Source organism: Simochromis diagramma, unplaced genomic scaffold (assembly GCF_900408965.1).
Source record: "Simochromis diagramma unplaced genomic scaffold, fSimDia1.1 OVJJ01000123.1, whole genome shotgun sequence".
Taxonomy (NCBI): domain Eukaryota; kingdom Metazoa; phylum Chordata; class Actinopteri; order Cichliformes; family Cichlidae; genus Simochromis; species Simochromis diagramma.
In genome coordinates, this window is record NW_024386778.1 from 5576357 (window position 1) to 5595719 (window position 19363).

Below are 19363 nucleotides of genomic sequence, written 5' to 3' on the forward strand. Positions count from 1 at the left end.
ACGTTCGCTTGTCTGTTAATATAGATTCAGTGTGAATACGTTAAGTTATTAACTGTATATACATTTCTTTACTTAAAGCTTTTTGTAACGTGTGCTTTCAAACTTCGCTGTATGTTAACAGTAAATTATCTGCTGTGAGTATTTAACTGAAAACCAATTTAACTGCCCCGCCGAGTGACGAGAAACAATGAGACTAGGATTAGAATGGTATTATGTGTTGTTTAGCTGGAATTACTACAAATTGCGAGTTTTGTAGTGTGCTTTCATTTAAAATGTTGCGCGATGTTTGTAAATGTGATACCTGCCGCTGGTATCCTTCTGCAACAAAACTAGCGATAAACTCACACACTCACGTTGCAGGAATTGTACAGTAATGTACGTTAACATCCGGCAGACTTGTGCATTCATGTCATATGCCAAAACCCCCTTTTTTAAAATAATACTTAAAATTCCGGATTGGTTTATTAGTGCTGGGCGACGTATGAGCCAACGCTCATTCTGTGGAGCCTTCACGTTAGCTGCAACGGGCTAAGATATGCCATTTTAAATGTTACTCACCATCACTTCTATAAAGTGGAAGGTTTCGTCCCCTTGACATGTAAGTTTATGTTCCGAGTAAAACAGAGTAATAGTATACATTTACAGAAACTTGTCGAGACAATCATAAATGATTAAACGATTAGCGAATAAATAGACAATGAATATGCAATAATTTCTTATCAAGTTTGAAAATATTGTAATAGCTTATTAAATATTGTGTGGTTTCCATTACTTGAACACGAAGTTTTTTCTTTCTTTCTATCGATTCTAATATATAGTGGATACAGCATCATCGGTCGGTCTTTTTTATGTTATTCCAACACCCATCTTTTTCAATATAAATCATTCAGCTTGACAGTGAAGCAAATATGAGACTTTAGGCTTTAAATCTGTAAATTAAGATAAAATTGTTTAATCCTAAAGTTGATAGTCTGTTACAACATCAAGACAGCAAACATTTAACAAATATCTTAAATAAGCTTTTTAAATTTAGTCAATACTCTAACTGCAGTCAGTATTGATGAAATCCAGATACTCTCATCTGGATATTATATTATCAGGTCTTAAATGAGTTTTCTTTCATTTTAAGATTATTATTTTTTATTCAGCTGTTGACTGAATGTTAATTTTTTTCTTTGTTTTTTTTTCTATGGAAAATATTTAATGTCAGTGTGTGAATGTGTGTGTGAATGGGTGAATGACTGAATGTAGTGTAAAGCGCTTTGGGGTCCTTAGGGACTGAGTAAAGCGCTATACAAATGCAGGCCATTTACCATTTTGTTGCACTGCTTATTTCATTCAGTAGGTGCTGTTGTCACTGTGACTGAGTCTTAAACATAGTAAGAATCTACTTTTCCTCCTTCTGACTCTCTCTGGGCAGTCCCTTACCATGAATGAAGTCAGTATAGTGAGAGAGGGATGGCTTCACAAAAGAGGTATGGATCATGAAAATTGTTATAAAATTGTGTTATAAGATGGGAAAACTGTTGTCTTCTGTTGTCTGTTGCCAGCTACTTATCGTATAATTGCACTGTTGATTTAATTTGTCATTTTTGATCCAGGTGAATATATCAAAACATGGAGGCCTAGGTATTTTATCCTAAAGAGCGATGGCTCTTTCATCGGTTACAAAGAGAAACCAGATTTAAATGACCAACCTTCCCCACCACTGAACAACTTCTCAGTGGCAGGTTAGTCTTTTAAGATGTTGAAGAGTGGCCATCCTTTATGTCAGATCCTTTCAGTTTTCAAGACTCCCTGTATGTTTTTTCAGTTCTGGTCCCTTCTAACCACCTTCAAGTAAATATGAATGATAATTGTATTTTTTACAGAATGCCAGTTAATGAAGACTGAAAGACCCAGACCTAATACATTTGTCATCCGTTGTCTGCAGTGGACCACTGTTATTGAACGTACTTTTCATGTAGAAAGCAACGAAGAGAGGTAAAAACCGTAAATCACATTTCTTACTATCCTTGTCAAATCCTGGCATGCACTTTTTGTGTTTTATGTACTGTGATGTGCATTTTCCTGTATCCATTATTCATTAGTTGTCATTTAGAATACTTCGACTCCATCTAATGTTTTTTTTAATTGGCAATTACTAAGTCACGCCAAATTCTCCAGTATTGATGTATATGATACAGTGATTTCATACTCTTCACAGTTTTACGGATTGGATAGCGGAGTGGCAATTTGTGATATTTTTTACATTTCAGAGAGGGGTGGATAAGGGCAATCCAGTATGTAGCGAACAGTCTGAAAATGCAGGAACAGGGGGAAGAGGAACCAATGGATGTTCTCAGCTCACCAAACGAAAGCAGCCTGGTGGAGATGGAGGCAGTTATATCCAAGAGCTGCACCAAAGTGGTGAGAGAATTAGCTGATACAGCTTTGAGCTGATAAAAACTGCTACTTACTGTAAGTCAGGCCAGTTTCAGTTGGTTTCACATAAACTCTATCAGGGAAGCAATGTGTTGTGCAAATAGGAATATCAGTATAGATTTGTGAAAGGATATTTCTTACATCATACAAACATGTAATTGTCTCTGGCTTCCTCAGAATTATTATCCTTAGAATTGGAAAGTAAACCCAATGCCAGCATTCATTGGGACTGTAGTGGTAGCAAAAAGACATCTTGTAGTGTTCAAGTGTGGGGGAAAGTGGCCCCTTGACATGTCTGCTTGCTGTATAACCTCAATAAATACTTTCCTGAAAATTTTATGGTCGTATTTGTTAGTTAAGTTCATTTTAAATGTTATTAGAGTAAGAGAGAAATCTAGTCAGTCTATTCAGGTGTTTATTCTTTGTGATTGATAAGTCATTAGCCATTTAGTGTAGAGGTCCTCCATTTCACAGTCAGAGCCACTGCTTGCTCATTACTGGTGTGGTTTCAAACCAAGGCTGAGCTTTAAGCCTTAATAATAGCCAATAAGATATGTCACAGTGATTAGGTGAATAGTTTTATGTGCAGTCTGCTATTTGCATTAGGACATAAGGAACAAGGATGCAAAGAACGAAACTTTTCATTTCATGTCAAACGAACAGCATAATATATTTTACTTCTAAATGTACGTAACTTTAAAAGATTATTTTGTTGAATTAAAAAAAATGTACACACACTTCCACAATGAATAAGTTGTATATTTTACAGACAATGAGTGATTTTGAATATCTGAAGCTGCTTGGAAAGGGTACCTTTGGGAAGGTGATTCTTGTCAAAGAAAAGACAACTGGAGTACATTATGCCATGAAAATACTGCGCAAAATGGTGATAATAGCCAAGGTAAGTGTGTGTATTGACATAATTGATGCAGTTGTAATTGATATATTTCTGCCATTTTGCTGCTTCAAGACTTGTCCTACTTTAACAGATGAATGCTGCGAAATGTGTGTGAAGACAGGAGTGTGGCACAGCATCAACATTGGCTTCCTGTTTTCTAGTATAATGTTTGTTGGCTCATTTTGAAAATTAGTGTTTATAGGGCTTGACTAAAATATTTTTGTCATTAGTTATGAAAGACACTGCTCATTGAATTATGATCAGTTCCTGATTGTCAGTGATTTTAATATTCATGTCCATTATGAATCCAGACTCTTGGTCAAAGAATTTATTGATCTTATTTAAACATTCTGACTCAGTCTGTGTCTGGTCCGATTGTGCACATGATAAGTTCTTTAACAGCATCTTTGTTTGCATCAGCTTTCGATGATTCTGTGCTTGTAAATCGAGATTATTACTTTACTCTTAATGTTAACAAATTTATAATTCTATTTAATTTTTGGCCTTTTTTGGATTTTACTTTGATAGGTACAGTGAAGAATTGACAGGAAAGCAAAAGGAAGAAAGGGCTGCGGCTTGGACTTGAACCTGGCCGGCTGCTCTCAGCCATACAGCATGTGGTCGCTTTTTAGCAGTACTTTAAAATTTCATAAACAGATTAGCTCTGTTGTTAAGACAAGTTTCTTTCAGCTGTGGCTCCTCAGTAAGGTGAAGGCCTACCTTACGGCACATTACTTTTAGAGAGTAATTCATGCTTTTATTACTACTTGTGAAAACTATTATAACTCTTTATAATTGGCTCTGATCAGTTCTGACTTCGTCACCTACAAGCTGTTCAAACTGTAGCAGGTTGCCTTTTGACAGGAAAGAAATGGTGTGAACACATTACACCTGTACTGGCCTCCTTACACTAGCTTTCAGTTAATTTCAGATCCAGTTGCTTATTGCTTACTTTTCAGTGGTTAGGCAATACCTAACTTAAGAGAACTTTTGAAACCCTGTAATCCTATCAGAGCACTGAGCTATACAAACCACATGTTCAATCCAATAGTTTCAGCAATCTCCCTTCAGAAATTTGCTGCCATTGGTGAACCCTTATATTGATGCTACAGTGCGGCAGAAAAAGTAGCCAAACATGCAGAGGAGTAATTGACTGCACTGAAAAGGGCAAGTCACAATAGTTGCAGGATAGAGCTACACAACCCTTGTCTTAGGATTTCTGAGTGGTCTGCAGTTATCTTGTAGTTACGGCAGTAAAACCAAAGCAGAAAATTCTACTGATAAAACTGAAACGAAGAAAGAAGAAAGACTGAACTTAGATATGTTGGCCTATTTGCTTGAGGTATCGACTCAGGAGTGAAAGCACAAACAATAAAACACATTTGTTCAATATTACAGCAATAAAGGTGTTCAGCAGTCCTTTTTTTGTCAGTCCATATACCCAAGTTGTTACAGGTCCTAGTTCTTTTCAGTTTCTTTTGTTCAGGTGTGTGTTGAGTGTATGTCTAGTGGGTATGGTGGGTGTTTTTTTTTTTTTTGTTTTTTGTTTTTTTAAATAACTATCAGAGTAATGTTATCTTGTTGAAATCTCACTAGCTTATCTGTCCAGAAGCAATGAGGCTGTCGCCAGCATCACAGCTGCAGATGTTGAATCCTTTCTTGCCATTAGATTGTTTCTAACTCAGAAACCATCAACCTGCACAAGACGCAGAACAACTGTCATCAGCCCTTCAAATTTCTCTTCCCTTCTGGGTCCTGGCATGCTGCTTAAATAGGCTGTGTTGGGCAACCTCCTCTGGCACTGCCCCCTGAACCCACTGCACCATCCCTCCTTTCCAGCCGAGCAACAAACCACACCCCACCACAGTGACTATACTGACTAGGGCTGGGTATCGTCACTGATTTCTATAATCAATTAGAATCTGATTCACAAGGTCCTGTTTCGATTCAATTCCCGATTCAGCTCAATTCAATTTCATTTAGCAGTACATATCCCTATTTTTATATCTGTGTATAAAAACAAAGCTGATGCTTCAAAGTAACTGAGGATAAAACACAGAAAAACATGAAAGTGATTTTCTTGGCCTGGCTTTTTATAGCAGATACGCGTGTAATAAGCATGAAAGCACAATAATCAAGTGAATAATGGAGAAATCAGAGATTTGAGAATAGAAACTGGTTTTGAAGTACACTAAGAGAGCGAAAGAGCTGTGCAGGAAGTGTGATTTTTATTGTGGTGGAAGCAAAACCGCAAATGTAAGAGGGAATTAATGATAATGTTTATCAAACGTTAAGCATAGTTTGGATTTTCTTTTGTTGCGGGTTCAGTGAATTCCGGTCGGAGAGTGACAAAACCTGCAGCATCAGAATCTGTGATGTGTCGGCTTTCAGCACCATCTTTATACGTGCCATCAGGTGAACAATCTGCGCTTTCTGTTTACATCTTTTTGTGGAATCCGTGTACCTGCTCTCATTTGCTGTTTTAGCTGTTTGGTGGTTCTTGAAATAGTTTTGTGAGCTTTAAGCTGAGATTCTGGCGATTTTGGCAAAATACATTTATATTTAAAAATTGATTCAGGATTTAATGAATCGATATCAATATCAATCTGCTGAAATTATTTTTTTTAAACCCAACCCTAATACTGACCACCACATAACAATTGTTGTTTTTATTCATCCATCCATACTTTTTCATTAATCCAATTCAGTGTTGCGGAGGTGGGGGGCTGGAGCTGTCCTAGTGTGAGAGGCAGGGTGCACCCTGAACAGGTCACCAGCTTGTCCAGGGTTAACACATAGAGAAAGACAGCTATTCAAACTCACATTCACAATTTAGAATCACCAATTAACCAATTATGCTGTTTTGCTGTTTCCATTCATTTTTCATTTATCATTATATGGTACCTTACGGTACCATATAAATGCAAAACATGTTGCAGTGAGCACAGAAACTGTGGGAGCTGTTAATGTATGGCGTTATTTTTGTGCCACTATTCTAAGCGCATGTAAAAAAAATAATAATAATAATTTGAGCGCACGTAAAAAAAATTTGCAGGTGCAAATTAAATTTCTCCTCAAAATGCAACACTTACACCTGAGTCCCCATGTTTTAACAGGCAGGCGTGATTGCAGATGCCGTGCAGGATCATCCGCACGGCATCCGCAGACCACGCCCACCACAATATCTCATATTGACTGTCAAGAACAGTGGTGGATGATGAAGAGAAGCTCTAAAGATGATTTTGTTTTCATTATTATGGCAGAGGGAAATTCCAGCCTTGGGGATATCAGGCCTCCGCGGTTGCTGTGAGAAATAGCATTTGCTGATTGATAATTTGGGCTCGTTGACACATTGTAGTCATCAAGGTGACAATGAATTCCTCTAAATTAATTGTCTAGAGCAGCGGTCCCCAACCCCCGGGCCTTGGACCGGTACCGGTACCGGTCCGTGAGTCGTTTGGTACCGGGCCGCAAGACATGAGGCTCAGGTGTAAAATGTATGGTTTTCAGGGTTTTTATTGGTTTTCAGCGTTATTTTGTTATCGTTTTTATCGTTAACTCGGTTTTCCTGGGTCTTTTCAGGTGTGTTATGAATAAATCTTCTTTTTTTTTCGGTACCGGTACTAGTTTTATTTTGTTGTATTTATCCGCGACACCTTAAAGGCCGGTCCGTGAAAATAATGTCGGGCATAAACCGATCCGTGGAGCAAAAAAGGTTGGGGACGGCTGGTCTAGAGTCATATTTTAGGCCATCTGTCTGACAATTGGCACCATTGGGTCTTGCGACAGGACAAAGATACCAAGCACACACGTAAATCTAGAACAAAATAACTCAGAGAAAAGATTCAAGGTGTTGCAGTGGACCATTATCAAGAACTCAACCTGATTGAAATGGTGTGGTGGGACCCTCAGAGATCTGTGCATGAATGAATGCCTGCAACTTCAGTGAAGTAAAGCAACATTTTAAATGAAGTTGTGCAAAAAATGATACAGTAAAATATGTCATGTGTTGTTCATTTTAAGGTTGTTTGTCCCAGATTTTAAATTAGTTTAGAACTTGGTGAGGACTAGAGATTTTTTTTCTATATACAGTCTTGATACATAAAACTTGAAAGTAGGTGTATTTTCTTTTACATAACTCCATAAAAATATGTTCTTATCTAAATATGAGCTAAATGAAAACATCGAGCATCATTTGTGACTTCGTTGTGTCAGCAGTGTGTGCTGTCCTCTGACCATCTTTAGGTAACAAAGTGGCTGAATAAAATTAGACTGTAATATATATCAGCTACATTGTTGTATTTTAGCTTTGATACAAGTTAAGGCATTAAAACAAAGATTATGTCAAACGGACTGTCCTTCTCAGTCTCTGTTTGTTCTTGCTTTAAGTAACGTTTTACTATTTTTAAAAATGTTTTTTGTGTTTGTAATGATAATTGTGTTTGCTGGCAGGATGAAGTGGCCCACACGGTTACAGAGAGCCGAGTGTTACAGAACACCAAACATCCTTTCCTCACGGTGAGAATAATATTAAAAAGTGACCTGACAGTAGATATTTATTGTCATTGGACCAATGAAACATTTAACAACGTCATTAAGGTTCAGTTCCTCTCAGTGCAAAAGAAGACTAAAAATGAAAGAAATAAAATTCCGCTTGATGGTCCCCCACAGTATCTTTGCTCTTCCTAGGATTGTTCTCTTCTGGACAGAGATCTCATTCCTGTTGTTCCTGGGATCTGCTGGAGCCACTTGCCTAGCTTGGGGGTCACTGCACTCAATACTCTGATTACCACTGGGAGCACTGTTACCTTCACCCTCCACATTTTCTTCAGCGTCTCTCTTAGCCCCTGGTATTTCTCCATCTTCTCGTGTTCCTTCTTTCTGATGTTACTGTCATTTGGTAATTCTACATCTATCACTACGGCCATCTTCTTCTGCTTGTCTATCACTACTATATCCAATTGGTTGGCCACCAACATTTTGTCCGTCTGTATCTGGAAGTCACACAGGATCTTAGCTTGGTCAATCTCCACCACTCTAGGAGGCCTATCCCATTTTGACCTCGGGACTTCCAAGCTATACTGGACACAGATGTTTCTTTATACTATGCCAGCCACTTGGTTATGGCATTCCATGTATGCCCTGCCTTGCACCCTGCTGTTATGTGCTGTTGTGCTCAAAGCTTGTTCCTGTGCTGCCATGATTAGTGCCTCTGCTGTCTTTCAGTCCAGCTTTGTCCAAGCCACTGGTAGGATTTCTGGATGTCAGCAACTTCCTCTATCTACTGATACATACGGTGATACATACCGTGCAGGGTTTTGTCCTTCCTCCTTTTGCATCTCTTTCTTGGGTTGCCTGAGATATTCACTGAGCACGCGGTCAGTTATGGCCATCTTTGTGATGGTAAATGGTAAATGGCCTGCATTTGTATAGCGCTTTACTCAGTCCCTAAGGACCCCAAAGCGCTTTACACTACATTCAGTCATTCACCCATTCACACACACATTCACACACTGGCATTGGCAAGCTACATTGTAGCCATATTCTCCTCCAGTATTTCTCCATCTCCAGTCTTGGTGGTGTTGTTCTCACATTGTTCCCCTGCCACTGAGAGTACACCTAGGATTGTTTATTCTCCTGACTTCTGTTTCTCTGGTATACCTCTTGTAGTGTCTGGCCAAGGCTGTGAGTCTTTGCTTGCCATTTTCTCAGGTATGGACAGCTTGCTGTACTTCTTAGGCACCTTTTTCATTACACCTTCCTGCAGCTCCGACAGTTGGATAACTTCCCTTCGTACTACCTTGATCTTGGCCTTCTTGTGGTCTCCTTCTCCATTGAGAGTACTGCTCCTTGTGGTTGTTCATCTTGTAGCCAAGCATCTCACTGAGATATATATAAAATTTTTAATTTATTTTATCAACTTTTCTTCTGACGATGCTGTCTGTGTTGAGAGCTCAGTGGATCTGCGTTTGACTACTCCGCCTAGGCTGCACTGTCGAGTGCAGATCCACTGAGCATATATATATATATATATGTATATATGTATGTATATATGTGGTATATAGTGAATATGGTATATATGTATGTAATATGTGTATAGTGGGTAGGTAGATGTGTAATGTGTATGTATGTAGTATATGGTATGTATGTATATGTATATGTATGTATTAGTATATGTGTAGTATATAGGTATAATGTTATAGTGTATATATGTGTAATGATGTATATAATGTGTATGTAGGTATGTATGTATGCTATGTGTTGTATAGTATGTATATAGAGTGTATGTATGTGTATGTATGTATGTCTATAGTATGTTGATCGGTGTATATACTGTTGTATATATGTAGGTATGTACTCTCGTAGTATATCGTGTAATATACTGTATATTGTATATGTCTACTGTATAGTATATATAACTTGTCTATTGTCGGTACTAGATATCTCTTATTTCTATATTATAGTCTGTGTTATACGTCTCATGCTACTCTGGCGATCTCTCTGTTGGTCTCTATCATATGGTCTCTTTGCTAGGTGTCTGTCTCTTCTATCGCTCTAGTGTTTGTCTGCTCTCTGTGTTGTGTCTTGTCTCAGGTGTTTCGTCTGTCTCATCATCTTCTGCTCTGTCTATATACTCTGTGTCTCGGCGTGTGTCTTTCTTATCGTCCTGTGTGGTCTCTCTCCTTTGTTGTGTGTGTCTCTCTACTCTCTGTGTGGTGTGGTCTAGTCTTCCTTGGTGCTGTGTGTTCTCTATCTGTGTGTGGTGTGGGTCTCGTCTCTTGTGTGTGTGTCTCTCTCTGTATGTGTGTGTCTTCTTTGTGTGTGTGTGTGTGATGTCTGTGTGTGTGTGTGTGTCGCTACATATCTCTCTTGTGTTGTGTGGTGTAGATCTATATGTGGTGTGTCATCGCTATGCTAATCTATCTGGTCGTGCTCTATCGGTGTCGTGCGGGTCTCTCATGGTGCGTGTAGCTATTGTGTGTGTGTACTCTCTAGTAGTCTACGTGGGGAAGAGCGGTCGTGCGTGTATTATGATGTGGTGTGTGTGATAGTTGTTCTTTTTTAGTTTATGTTTTTGTTTTATTACTCTCATTTTGTTTGGATCGTGGGGGGGTTTTGTCGGTTGTGTTTCCTGTGTTTCTGGTTTATCTGCATCTTCTCTCTCTCTCATCTCTCTCTCTCTTGCGCGATCCAGTTCTAGCGTTCTCCCTATCTCTCTGCGTTCTGATACTCGGGGGACTCTTATTTTTGGGGTCAACGATATCGTTCCGCTACTTGACCGCGATACAGTGCTTGGTTCGGACGCATATGTCGCGAACCTACAAATATTTTCTTCTTTTCTCCTTTCCTTGACGTGCTGTCTGTGTTGGCGCTCGTGCTCGGCGTTCGACTACTCCGCCTGGCTCGACAGTGCGCCTAGGCGAGTCAGTCAACGCAGATCACTGAGCGCTCACCACAGACAGCATCGTCAGAGGAAGCGCGCGGCAAGCTAGCGGACAGAGTTAAGCTCTCCTGCAACATGGATTTCCCGCACCCTCATTCAGATCTGGCGTTTGGAATTATTTTGGTTTTCATGTGACGTATGATCCTGAAGGTAAGCGAGTCATGCACTAAAGTAAAACAGTATGTTGGATGTGCCATGCAATGCTCGATTACATGGGTGGGAACTAGTGTGTTAGCGCAGTTAGCTCGTTAACGTGTTGGCCGTCCAGCCCCACGCACGGGGCGATCGGCGGTAGCTCGTTAACGGAGATTTGCCGTGTTGTGGCGTTAAGGTCATTTCAACGAGATTAACCTGAAAGCACTAGTGGGAACACAACGAATATGACTGCACATTTACGCCGACATCATCCTAGTGCAAAGACAAGTGGAAGCAGAAAAAAACAAGCAAGCATGCTACTAACTTTAGCCGAGTCATTTAGACAGCTGTTAGCACATGATTCTCCTTATATGTTTAATATGCTGCTGAGAATATAGCCCAGAAGAAGCGGATAGTATAGCTTTTATTTTGGAAAGAGACATTTCTCTGTAATAAGCTCTCTTTTCCAAAGATGAGTGATTCCTCAATCAGATACAGGGCTCGCAATATCGCTAGCCCGACGTCCCGGGGCTAGCGATCTTTTCAGTCGGGCTACCAAAATCTATCTCTGCCCTGCCCGTCGGGCTATTGTAGGAAGGAAAAATATATGTCAATGCTTTTGCATTCTTTCAGAAATGTAGCTGGGTAATTATGTCATTGGCATCGGTGAGCCACTGTCAATATGTGACATATTGAAATCGCGTTTGAATTTGCGCTTGTTTTTTTGCTTTCACTTTGCAATGACAGCACTGATCTGTGAGTGATGATAATTTGTGCACCAATTCCTCTGACATCGTCTTATTAATTGGTAGCTTACTATGCAAACATGACAAGTGAAATCTCCCGCAGCAAGCTTAAACATGTGAGAGGTTGATCGTGCAGAGAATCGCTGAGCGTATGTGAGTGCGTGTGTAAAAGCAGCAGGATATATATTTGACTACGATGACCTTCACAGACAGATATATATTTTAGTTCTGCTGAGCCAAATAAGACAGGTCAGGGTGAAGAAGTGACAGCCAAAGAAAAGCTTACCACAAAACGGAGAAGTTATGACAAATCAGACTATAAGGCAAAAAGAAAGTGCAGCTTTATGGTTTCATGGACAAAAGAATTTCTGTGGCTGCAATATGACGAGCTAAATAACCAGGGCTGCACATAAGTGGTCCGCAGGTGCGCATTCGCTGTCAAAATAAAAAACACGCACAAGGGTTAGGGTTAAATTTAAAAACTGTACTTTTGAGTTAAAATATATATTTATAATTTTAATAAATGACAAATTAAAAAGGCATGAACATTTTTTTTGTATCGAAAAAATATCGAACCGTGACACCAAAGTATCGAACCGAACCGAACCGTGAATTTTGTGTATCGTTGCACCCCTAATATATATATATATATATATTAGGGGTGCAACGATACACAAAATTCACGGTTCGGTTCGGTTCGATACTTTGGTGTCACGGTTCGATATTTTTTCGATACAAAAAAAATGTTCATGCCTTTTTAATTTGTCATTTATTAAAATTATAAATATATATTTAACTCAAAAGTACAGTTTTTAAATTTAACCCTAACCCTTGTGCGTGTTTTTTATTTTGACAGCGAATGCGCACCTGCGGACCACTTATGTGCAGCCCTGGTTATATAGCTCATCATATTGCAGCCACAGAAATTCTTTTGTCCATGAAACCATAAAGCTGCACTTTCTTTTTGCCTTATAGTCTGATTTGTCATAACTTCTCCGTTTTGTGGTAAGCTTTTCTTTGGCTGTCACTTCTTCACCCTGACCTGTCTTATTTGGCTCAGCAGAACTGAAATGCTTTTACACATGCACTCACACATGTTTAAGCTTGCTGCGGGAGATTTCACTTGTCATGTTTGCATAGTAAGCTAACGATTAATAAGACGATGTCAGAGGAATTGGTGCACAAATTATCATCACTCACAGATCAGTGCTGTCGCTCTCTATACACAGTTCGCACGATTGCAAAGTGAAAGCAAAAAAACAAGCGCAAATTCAAACGCGATTTCAATATGTCACATATTGACAGTGGCTCACCGATGCCAATGACATAATTACCCAGCTACATTTCTGAAAGAATGCAAAAGCATTGACATATATTTTTCCTACAATAGCCTGACGGGCAGGGAAGAGATAGATTTTGGTAGCCCGACTGAAAAAAATCGCTAGCTCCGGGACGTCGGGCTAGCGATATTGCAAGCCCTGTATCTGATTGAGGAATCACTCATCTTTGGAAAAGAGAGTTTATTACAGAGAAATGGCTCTTTCCAAAATAAAAGCTATACTATCCGCTTCTTCTGGGCTATATTCTCAGCAGCATAAGGAGAATCATGTGCTAACAGCTGTCTAAATGACTCGGCTAAAGTTAGTAGCATGCTTGCTTTTTTTTGTCTGCTTCCACTTGTCTTTGCACTAGGATGATGTTGGCGTAAATGTGCAGTCATATTCGTTGTGTTCCCACTAGTGCTTTCAGGTTAATCTCGTTGAAATGACCTTAACGCCACAACACGGCAAATCTCCGTTAACGAGCTAACTGCGCTAACACACTAGTTCACACCAATGTAATTGAGCATTGCATGGCACATCCAACATACTGTTTTACTTTAGTCCATGACTCGCTTACCTTCAGGGTCATACGTCACATGAAAACCAAAATAATTCCAAACGCCAGATCTGAATGAGGTCCATGTTGCAAGTAGAGCTTAACTTCTGTCTCGCTAGCTTGCCCTGCGCTCTTCCTTCTGACTATGCTGTCTGTGTTGAGCGCTCAGTGGATCTGCGCTCGACAGTGCAGCCTAGGCGGAGTAGTCGAACACAGATTCACTGAGCGCTCAACACAGACAGCATCGTCAGAAGGAAAATTGATAAAATAAATTACAAATGTTGTATTGTTCGATACATATGCGTACCGAACCGAAAGCACTGTATCGAACGGTTCAATATCGATACGAATATCGTTGCACCCCTAATATATATGTATATGTATACACATAGTCTTTTAATTGATTTTTGAGGAACCTTAAAAATTCTTAAACCCAATCAAAGGCCTCTTTCTATTTACTTTGTTTGTTTTTCTCCTGATGGTTAGTAGTTACATAGGGATTCTTCGCTATATACCTGATATTTTATTTTCATTGTGATAACATTCTTACAGACACTGAAATATGCCTTCCAAACCCACGATCGACTCTGTTTTGTAATGGAATATGCTAATGGAGGCGAGGTGAGACCCCATATCCTACATCCATAATCAACTCATCAGTCATATGGGATGCACCCAGTTCAAGAGTTAACCATTTACACGTAGACAGATCTTGTGTAACACCAGGTAAGTGCTTGACTCTCTCTGCTCTGTTTTCTTCAGCTCTTCTTCCACCTCTCACGTGAACGAGTCTTCACAGAAGACCGGGCACGTTTCTATGGTGCTGAGATTGTATCAGCACTTGAGTACCTCCATTCACGTGATGTTGTTTACCGTGATTTGAAGGTGAATACGACACACAAATCCATCATTTCATAAATGCCCCGTGTGCAAGTATGACTGCAATCATACTACAAACTGAATCTTAATTTGTTTATAATCACACACCAAGGGAAATATTGCAAAATTTGAGAGCTTGTAGAATAAAATGTGTTTAGAAAAAAATTGAACTTGTATTTTGAAATTTTCATTATTATTTTGTGCTTTCACAAGTGTGTTAAATTTAGTTACAGAATAAACATGCACAAATAGACTTATATTTGCAAAAACAAAATTTAAATTTCGAATTTAAATTTTACGTATATTTTTACAACTTACAACCAAAGCTCTGTGATTGCAACCTCTCAAATTTGTGAATACAACTGCTCAATTGCATCCTCTCGAGTTACAAATTCATGAATTTTCTCGCTTTGACATTGGCAACACGTCTTACAGTAAATGTGTTGTAAAACTCGTACTTGTAGCTAAAGAGGTGTTGGTAGGGCGGACAGAGCGGTCAGCCAGTCAAAAGCAGAAGACCAAGAGGTCTCATTTTTCACTGTCCTCTGTATGCCATGCTGGATTCACTACAACAGAACAATGGTAAGTTTCCCTCAAAACTTTGCTTTTGCACATTAACACTGTGAATAATGACAAAATCAACACAAAGGACAAAAATCCTCAATCCTTATGAGGGGCAGCGTCAAGAACAAGAATCAATGAGCATTTTGGCTGCCAGCAGTGTCTCTCGCTCAGTTTGTCCCAGTAAATCATGACTTTTACTTCATCTTTGAGCCCTCTCTCTGAACCACAGGACTGTCACTCGGGGACATCAGAACATTACACTTTAAATGACAGTATCTTTAAGCTGTTTTATCCATGCATATTAAGCTAAAAGGAATCTATACTAAGTCATTGTTATACAGCAAATATGTTTGATTGCTAAAGGGTTTTCCCAGTATCTCTTTCATGCTGCTGTCCACCCTTTCAATGGAGTGGATGTTTGCAGGAAGGCTGTATGCTGTTTTTGTATTTGTTGTAATGGACTGGGGAATAGGAGCTATTGTCAGTTCTTTTCCTCGCCTCCTCTCCAAGCAGTCTTAGTCCCTCCAGTCTTAGTCCCTCCCCTTCCTCTAAGGAAGAGACATGAGGAGAGAGAGGAGTCCAGTCAGCCACTGTAGTGATAAGACAGCTTTACTGCATCGTGTTAAATTGATGTCACTTAAAAAAGTGTGTGGCACATTTGCATCATCTGTCTATTGTCTAATTTCCAGAGCACTGCTGTGTCTTCTGATTACTGATAGATGAGCATATCCATTTTTTGGGCACTCTTACAAATGGTGAAGGGTAGAAAGTTAGACTACATACCTAATCATCTTAAATAACTAAGAATACAAATTAATGCTGAATTTAGAAATCTCATTATTTGTGTATTATTTATTACTTGCAACTTTTTGTAGCTCCTCTTCTATGCATTGCAGACAAAACTTACAAAAGTGTACATCATTACAGTGATGCTGACTGGACTCCTCTGCCCTCCAGATGCATTTTAGGAAATGAGACCACCTGTAAGATGCCAAACTGACTTACCGTAATTGTCGGGCTATAAGCCGTTACTTTTTGCACAAGCTTTGAACCCTGCGGCTTTTAGTCAGGTGCGGCTTTTCTATGGATTGTCCATGATTTTTGTCATATCGTAAGACGATTTGTTTTGTTTGTTCCGCTGTTGTACGGCACTACGTTGCCTGGCGGAAGGGCATGTGATCAGACACACAAGGGGTTCAAGAGTGGTATGTTAGTCACATGTCCATCCGCCAGGCAACATAGTGCCGTACAAGTAGCGCGAAAAACAAACTTCAAAGTAGCGCTACGCGTTCACCGGGAGGCGTGGATGACGAGCGGCGATAAACTTGCGAAAAGCAAGTTATGCTCAACTCCACCGGTGGATTCTGACAGCGTGGAAAAGTGTGAAAACATCCATGATCACCAACGGATTTGAAGGGCTGGACTGCTGCATGATGGAGAGGAGGACACCGCCACGGCCCTTCTGAGGGTGTTCGACTCTGACACTGACAGCGAGGATTTCTTTGGTTTTGAAAGTGACAACGAAGGAAAGAAGCTGAGAGTGGATGACGAAGCCATCCTGAACCTGTTCATATCCGACACGGGAGAAGAGGACTTTGGTGGTTTTAGTGCGCAGGAAGAAGAGTGGTGGTGAATGACTGACTTTTCTTCTTGTTAAAGCCGTGTCACTGCACCTGAGCCTAAAAGGTAGTCCGGATCTATTTTTCTGGTGTGCTGCAGGTTATTGTTATGTACTACATTTGTTACTCGTTTATGAAGCACAGTACATGTGTCCTACTTGTAATTACCGGTACTTGTACATATACCTAAAAAGTTATGCAAATATGTACCCGTAACTTGTTTTTCAAAATATTAATAAAAGGGGTGTGTCTCCAAACAGCCATCTCTTTCCTGACAATTCCCTTTGTGCATATTCTCTTACATATGATAAGTCAACATTGAAACACCTGCGGCTTTTGGTCAGGTGCGGCTAATGTATGTACAAAACAGGATTTTCCCCTGATTTTAGCTTGTGCGGCTAATATTCAGGTGCGCTTTGTAGTCCGGGAAATACGGTAATTGTTTCAGTCTCAAGATACAGTAGAGATGAGAGACATAAAATTGAGAAACGTGAAAAGCGCAACCTCTTTGCCTCTATATTATGCAAAAGGATAAGCAAATTGGCTGGGATGCCTTTACCAGTAGGTCTCTATTATTGGGTTCTCCTGTCGCAGTTGTCCTCATCAGTAAAATGACATCATACTGGTCAGTCTATAAACCATTAAACATTCATACTAACACTTGTATAATACATTTCTGAATTCAACAGATAAAAGCTTTAAGAACATAACTGACAGATGTTAACTTCTCATTAGAAGTCGACTTGCTTTTTATTAATATAATTTTTTTAAAAAGTAAACTTTGACTGTCAGCAGTATTTTATTCTTTTTGTTCAATTTGTTATTCATTATATTCTATTATTTGTCTAAATATTAGCAGACAAATAATCTGCGTCGATGGGATTTTTTTTTTTCTTCAGTCACAGGACATTAACACAGAAACCAGCACAATGTTTCTAATGGGTCCACCTACAATGTCATCAGAGCCAGAGGATTTGATATACACTGTTAAAGAATATGGTAATACATTTCAGGTATCTCTGGAAAATTATATTTAAGATATATCTAAATGTTTAAAGTGGATCTCCTTTAGTTACTTATATTCATAAACAGAAGAGAAAGTTAACATAATATAACTTGTTACGTTATGGTAAATGGCCTGTATTTGTGTAGCGCTTTACTTAGTCCCTAAGGACCCCAAAGCGCTTTACACTACATTCAGTCATCCACCTATTCACACACACATCCACACACTGGTGATGACAAGCTACATTGTAGCCACAGCTGCCCTGGGGCGCACTGACAGAGGCGAGGCTGCCAGACACTGGCGCCACCGGGCCCTCTGACTACCGCCAGTAGGCAACGGGTAAAGTGTCTTGCCCAAGGACACAACGACCGAGACTGTCCAAGCCGGCGATTGAACCGGCAACCTTCCAATTACAAGACGAAGCAACAAGCAGGCTGAATTACAGCAGAGGAATAGGTTTTTCAATTAAGTTTGTCTTTTTTTAAAAAGGAAGTCACTGGAGATAAATGAAGGGCAGCAGGTGAATTTAAGGAGCAGGACAGTGCAAGCTGAGTAGATAAAACAGCAGGGATTAAAAGAGTACAGGGACTGGAGCTTGGAAGGTGGTGGGAACAGGACAGTGGGCAAGCAGCTAAGTACTTGGCAATAAATCACGATGATAGTGTCGGTGCCGGTCAGTAGATGGCTTATAAGAAAGCTGGGGATTCTGAGAAACAGACAAGCTACAGGTTAGCTACAGGTTAGCAGGTCATCTACTTATCAGAAAGTTGGATATTGGTAAATGGTAAATGGACTGGTTCTTATATAGCGCTTTTCTACATTATCTGAGCACTCAAAGTGCTTTACATGCAAAAAAGCAGCGCACCCATTCATACAAGCACTTTTTTCTACGCTGTTTCTGAGTGCTTTGTATTTAACATTCACATGCAGTCATACTCCAATAGATGCATTGGAGAGCAACATGGGGTTAGTATCTTGCCCAAAGATATTTGGCATGCAGGCTGCAGCATATCACATGATGGCATACCACAGCATATTAAAGGTCTATTGGAGTCTGTCTCGACACCACACACACACACTAGTGATGGGATTTCCGGCTCTTTTTAGAGAACCGGCTCTTTTTAGAGAACCGGCTCTTTCGGCTCGACTCACTAAAAAGAGCCGGCTCTTCGGCTCCAAACCAACTCTTCAGGTTGTTTTGTTGCTTTAATTAATTTATTATTAACAATAATATAAAATTATGCTCAAAAGGAATTACTAATGTAAAAAAAAAAGTTGGTTTTATTTATATATATTTTATATATAAATATATGCAGTGGCCCCTAGAGACAAAGCACGGACAAAATCCAAAAAGCACGTACAAATTCCAAAACACATTTCTAGCGTTAACTGAACTTCCAAAACAGAGATCACTTAACCTAGATCACTCAAATTACACAATTGAAAGCATATGTGTATGGTTTGTGTATTTATACACAAGCACTCATATATATTCAAATAATTTTAAAAAAAATGTTCATTTACCTGTTACTACCACACACCAAATCCGGTCAGTGGTACTTGCTGGCTTGTGTAGCCACTAGGTAACAAAAGCTCAACACTGCGCCTAGCATCCTGGAGCACTTCTGTTGTGTTTTGTACGTGTTTTGGAGTTTTTACGTCAGGCATGTCCAAAGTCCGACAGATTTCAAATGGCCCACAGCTTCAGTCTAATTATGTATAATTTATGGCTCACTTTCTAAGTCTGAATAAATAAATCATGACTTTAAA

At 39.5% G+C, this 19363-nt stretch overlaps 1 protein-coding gene across 5 annotated transcripts in view; it reads left to right on the forward strand.

The window, feature by feature from the left end:
- Nucleotides 1-19363, forward strand: part of LOC120721981 (RAC-beta serine/threonine-protein kinase-like) — a 29341-nt gene that overhangs the window by 605 nt on the left and 9373 nt on the right. For 2 of the 5 annotated variants that reach the window (XM_040012698.1, XM_040012669.1), the window contains exons 2-9: nucleotides 1421-1475; nucleotides 1602-1730; nucleotides 1872-1983; nucleotides 2259-2409; nucleotides 3194-3325; nucleotides 7775-7840; nucleotides 14078-14146; nucleotides 14288-14410. In XM_040012698.1, the coding sequence (XP_039868632.1) occupies nucleotides 1430-1475; nucleotides 1602-1730; nucleotides 1872-1983; nucleotides 2259-2409; nucleotides 3194-3325; nucleotides 7775-7840; nucleotides 14078-14146; nucleotides 14288-14410 (828 nt within the window). In that variant the 5' untranslated portion in view covers nucleotides 1421-1429. Of the gene's footprint in view, nucleotides 1-1342; nucleotides 1476-1601; nucleotides 1731-1871; nucleotides 1984-2258; nucleotides 2410-3193; nucleotides 3326-7774; nucleotides 7841-14077; nucleotides 14147-14287; nucleotides 14411-19363 lie in introns of all 5 variants that reach the window. The other 3 variants (XM_040012678.1, XM_040012693.1, XM_040012686.1) reach the window with 2 other exon arrangements.